Source organism: Hippocampus zosterae, chromosome 4 (genome assembly GCF_025434085.1).
Source record: "Hippocampus zosterae strain Florida chromosome 4, ASM2543408v3, whole genome shotgun sequence".
Classification (NCBI taxonomy): domain Eukaryota; kingdom Metazoa; phylum Chordata; class Actinopteri; order Syngnathiformes; family Syngnathidae; genus Hippocampus; species Hippocampus zosterae.
The window spans coordinates 5,947,843-5,953,118 of record NC_067454.1 but is presented as its reverse complement, the minus strand read 5'-3'; the positions used below and the strand labels follow the sequence as shown (position 1 = coordinate 5,953,118).

The following is a 5,276-nucleotide window of genomic DNA, read 5'->3' as shown; positions in this document are numbered from 1 at the left end:
GCGTGAGAGTGCCAGCGAGAAGGAAAAGCTGAGGATGAGGGACCTGACCAAGGCTCTGCACCACTTGAGGTCCTACCTGCCGCCCTCGGTGGCCCCCACGGGCCAGACCCTCACTAAGATTGAAACCCTACGCCTCGCCATCCGCTACATCTCCTTCCTGTCGGCCCAACTTGGCAACACCCCCTCCTCAACTTCCACCTCTTCATCCTCTTCTTCAACCTGTTCACCGGATTACAACGGCAGCACTCCGCAGCCCCCCCATGATATGTACGCAGAGCAGTGTCAAGGCCAGGCCGTGGCGTTGCATTCTGGGAGCTGTCGTTTTCCTCACATGTTGCCACCGGGAGGATCCTCTTCCTCCTCTACTCAGGTATAAAAGGATACCTGGAAATTATTTACAGTATCTATCTATCTATGTATCTTCTATAATCTCTATATCTCTATAATCATAAAAACATTTTTTTAATCAAATACAGATTGAGTACAACGACTACTACTGGGTTTGACAACAGCCGCCACCACCGCCGCCATCCAACGACTACTGCCTCACTGTGAATGGACTAATTTATATATATATTTTAAAATAACTTCAACTCATTTGTATTTATGTGTATATATGAATATGTGGAACATGTTATTTTTATATGTTTTTTTTAGACCACTATTTATAATAAACTGGTCAAAATGATACCAACAGAGTTGTGTCCCCACTTGAATAAGTTGAATAATATTGTTTGATGACAATAACGCTATGATGCTATTATTATTGTGATTTTGATTTGATCTATACACTCTATGCATCTGATGTCATCAGACGCAGGTGATTTAATCAAGTAGATCGATCGATAGGTACTTCGTTCGGCGGGTCACGACTCAAGGAGAAAATATGCGAGTAGAATAAAATAAAAAGTAGCCATAGAGAGAGAGAGAGAGAGAGAGAGAGAGAGAGAGAGAGAGATAATGGGCGAAATACTGTAATCGTTTAATTGAGTCCAACGCTATACAGAACTGATCGATGATGCGTCGCCATTAAAAGTTCGTTACCCGGATGCTCCCACAAGGTGGCACTCATTATCTACTGCTGTAACCTACACAATATTCTTCCCGCCGGACGACTTGAGTATGTTAACCCCGGAATTTCAATTCGTTTGCTGTTTAATTTTTTAAACCCCTATTATTCTGTAACGAGCAATTAAGCTGTATATAGAGCATGACGTCCTTTATATTGGAAACGAACAAACAATAAAATAGAACGCTACTTGAAGGCCATATTTCATTATTGTATCAATGAGAGAGAGAAAGACAGAACGGAGCAGGAAGATAAGGCACTAGCTAGGTTGCCCACTGGCAAGGGAGAAAAGTGCTTTGTCAAAGGCTGGTCAACGCATTCACACTCGGCTTTATTTCATACGCAAGGTTAATTAAAAGCATAACACTCAAAGGCATTTACAAACAAATAGACAAAAAAGAACAGAAATAAAAGGTAATATACCACACAAGACAACATTTTGGAAAATTAATTTTTCAAAACAATCAACACAGTTCTAGCGGCCAGTTAGTCCAGTGGTTAGCATGTCAACATCACAGTGCAGAGGTACCGGGTTAAATTCCAGCTCCGGCCTCCCTATGTGGAGTTTGCATGTTCTCCCCGGGCCTGTGTGGGTTTTTCTCCGGGTATTCCAGTTTCTTCCCACATCCAAAAACATGCATGGCAGGCGGATTGAACACTCTAAATTGTCCCTAGGTGTGAGTGTGGGCTTGCATGGTTGTTTGTCTCTGTGTGCCCTGCAATTGGCTGGCAACCAATTCAGGGTGTCCCCCGCCTACTGCCCGAAGACACCTGGGATAGACTCCAGCACCCCCCCGCGACCCTAGTGAGGATAAAGTGGTTTGGAAGATGAATGAATGAATGCATCAGACACCCCCCCCCCCCCAGTGTGTGTCTTTTTAATTGTCCTTTTACCAAAAACAGAGGTTTTTGTACAGTGTGTTTTATGTGAATTGTTATTACACCCGAACCATTGTTCGCATCGTATCCAAGAGCGCTTTTCAAAATGGTTACCTTTCCTTTGAGAGTGGATATCTTGGGTGCTTGGATAATCGGGGATTGCCTCCATGTATTTCTTCAGACTTTTCTTCATAAGCCTGTTTGCATATGCCATTACTGTGCGTTTCTGCATGCTTCCTCAAATACCTCTTTTCAGGGAATCGTTCGCCACAATCTGAGCAGGCAAAAGGTTTTTCTCCAGTGTGTCTTCTTGTGTGGCTTCTTAAATATGTCTTTGAAGAGAATCTTTTCACACAAACTAAGCAGGCAAATGGTTTTTTCTCAGTGTGTTTTCTTATGTGAACTGTTAAATTTCCCTTTCGAGAAAACGTTTTACCACAATCTGAGCATGCAAACAGTTTCTCGCCAGTGTGCGTTTGTGTGTGCTGTCTTAAATCCCTCTTTTCAGGGAATTTTTTACCACAATCTGAGCAGGCAAAAGGTTTTTCCCCAGTGTGTCTTCTCCTGTGGCTGCTTAAATGTGTCTTAGAAGAGAATCTTTTAAAACAAATTAAGCAGGCAAAAGGTTTTACTCCAGTGTGTGTTTTCAAGTGTTCTGTTAAATGTCCCTTTCGAGAAAACATTTTCTCACAAACTGAGCAGGCAAAAGGTTTTTCCCCGGTGTGCGTTTTGGTGTGCCTGTTTAAATGTGTCTTTCTCGAAAAGCTTTTCTCACAAACGGAGCAGACAAAAGGTTTTTCCCCAGTGTGTGTCACCGTGTGCATGTTTAAATGTGTCTTTGAAACAAATGTTTTACCGCAAATTAAACAGGCAAAAGGTTTTACTCCGGTGTGTGTTTTTAAGTGATCTTTTAAACGCCCCTTACGAGAAAATCTTTTCTCACAGAGTGAGCAGGCAAAAGGCTTTTCCCCGGTGTGTGTTCTTGCGTGCTCTCTTAAATCTCCCTTTCTAGAAAATATTTTACCACAATCTAAGCAGCCAAAAGGCTTTTCTCCAGTGTGTGTTCTTAAGTGTACTTTCAAGGTTGACTTGTTGAAAAAAGCTTTGTCACACTGAGAACATTTCATTAATTTGTCGTTAGTGTGACATGTCGAAGCACTTTTCCAGTGTTCATCTTTATCGCCAGCGTCGTCAGATGAGTGTGACTCAATGTCGTCGCCATCTGAAAGTGGAGCCAAGAAGCCGTCTGACTGCGAGCCTCCACAGTGGTCTCCGTCACTTTTACTCTTCATAATGACACCGGGCAATGGAAAATTGATTTCATCCTCCTGCTGTTCTTTTATGCGAGGAGGCTCTGGCTCCTCCTCTTTAATTTGGATGGACTCTGGCTCCTCCTCCTTTTTAACTTCGATGGACTCTGGCTCCTCCTCCTTTTTAACTTTGATGGACTCTGGCTCCTCCTCCTTTTTAACTTCGATTGACTCTGGCTCCTCTTCCTTTTCAAGTTGGATGGACTCCGGCTCCTCCTCTTCTTTAATTTGGATGGAATCTGGCTCCTCCTCCTTTTTAATTTGAATGGAATCTGGCTCCTCCTCCTCTTTTATTTGGAGGGACTCGGACTCCTGCTCAGGACCAAAATCATCTTGTTTGAGATCTGCAGGTCACAAGAAAACAAAAGTCAATCTTAGCACAGTCTCATGTTGTGACTTGGACGTGTATTAATTTTTGTAAACGTTATGGTAACAAGTCTCCAAAGAAGTGGTAGACGGCGGAGAGAAAATTATGCTCGCTAAACAGAAATTAAATACAGTATACTAAAATAAATGTGCTGTCCGATGATCCACTAAGGCAGGGGTCCCCAACCTTTTTTGCCCCACGGACCGGTTTATGTCAGACAATATTTTCAGGGACCGGCATTTAAAGTGTGGCGGAAATAATACAACAAAATAATATGATATGAGCTGCATAAACTGTGGCGTTTTCGACATATAATAACAATAAACACAAGGAGCGTATAATCTGGCCGTAACACTCTGATCGCGATGTTTAATGCATTCAAAATACGATACAATGCAAATTCAAAGTGCATGAAAATGACGACTCACCACAGCCCCGAGCTTGATTTTCTGCAACCAGACGGTCCTATCTCGTGGTAATAGGAGAAAATGACACCTCAAGTGTGTGTTTTATGTCCAGTCTACGTCGTAATTTCGTTTTAGTCGCCGTTGCTGCAGAAAACCCCCTCTTCACACAGGTAGCATGTCGGAAATAGCAACAGTGCTATTGTGGCGATCTCAGAATATTCAGACATAACTTTAATCCAGTTGTCTCGAACGTCCTTTTAAGGCCGCCGTCATTTGCGATCTCCAGCAGTTTTTTTTTTTTCGTAATCGGTCACGTGACGCAGAAGCGTGGTTTGACGCGTGTCAAGCGTGACAGAACGGAGATGTAACGGAGAATCCGGTAATTTTTCCAAAACATTTTACATATTCCGAAATAAATAGAACGGAATTAAGGCAAGTTCTTTCTGTGCGGCTCGGCACCAAATGCCCTGTGGACCGTTATCGGTCCGCGGACCGGCGGTTGGGGACCACTGCACTGAGGCACATTCAACACTTCATCAGAAAAATGTAATATTTAGAAATTATGAAATTGGATGGATGGACGGATTGATACGTCATGATTAGAAAAAAGAACACGTGAAAAAAAATATATACATGTACAGGTATATATACTGTATATATATATATTTGTGGATCTGAATAAAGACGTGAAAAGCACAAATACATTTGTGGATCCGAAAAATTAGCGAAAATATTTGTAGATATGAAAAACGTGTAAATCTCGGATGGATTTGTGAGAATATTTTAGAGACAAATTTCTCCCCATAGAGAAGTGAACCAACCTGTTCTGTCGAAGACAACTCGAGGTTCCAACTTGAAACGGTAACGTTGTCGCTCCTTGTCCACCTTTGTTCCACAAAGTCCTTCCTTATATTCTGCTGTCTTTCTTGCACACATGTTCCCTCCACAATCGCAACACTTTGCAATCGACCTCTTCTCAACGATGGGACGCTAACACGCCACTCTTTTCTCTTTTTTAGCGTCTATCAGGCTCAGTTAGCCAGTTCCATTTCAACGTGCACCCACAAAAGTTCATCCGGACATATCTTTCATTTACTATGTTCGAGTCCAGTTGAGTAGAAATGGGCATACTGTGTCGAGGCTTTACTGCGTTCAGTACGAATACAGGAATAATTAGTTAGTGAAATGCTTACCCAAGGCACAATCGCCGACAGCTACACAAGCGGCAATGCGCATGCGCGACT

General features: G+C 42.5%; 1 protein-coding gene and 1 long non-coding RNA gene across 3 annotated transcripts; one reads left to right on the top strand and one right to left on the bottom strand.

The window, feature by feature from the left end:
• Positions 1–224: 224 nt before the first annotated feature.
• Positions 225–688, top strand: LOC127600083 (uncharacterized). Its single transcript, XR_007962262.1, has 2 exons — positions 225–370; positions 477–688. It is a non-coding gene; the product is annotated as an uncharacterized LOC127600083 (long non-coding RNA).
• A 688-nt stretch (positions 689–1,376) lies between these two features.
• Positions 1,377–5,276, bottom strand: LOC127600016 (zinc finger protein OZF-like). Of its 2 annotated transcripts, XM_052064357.1 has the most exons (3): positions 4,854–5,276; positions 2,658–3,602; positions 1,377–2,489 (listed from the first exon to the last, which is right to left on the bottom strand). In XM_052064357.1, the coding sequence occupies exons 1-3, from the start codon at positions 4,966–4,968 to the stop codon at positions 2,059–2,061; spliced, it is 1,491 nt and encodes a 496-aa protein (XP_051920317.1). In that variant the 5' UTR covers positions 4,969–5,276; the 3' UTR covers positions 1,377–2,058. The 2 variants fall into 2 exon arrangements, with proteins under 2 accessions (XP_051920317.1, XP_051920316.1); XM_052064356.1 differs by having other exon boundaries at positions 1,377–3,602.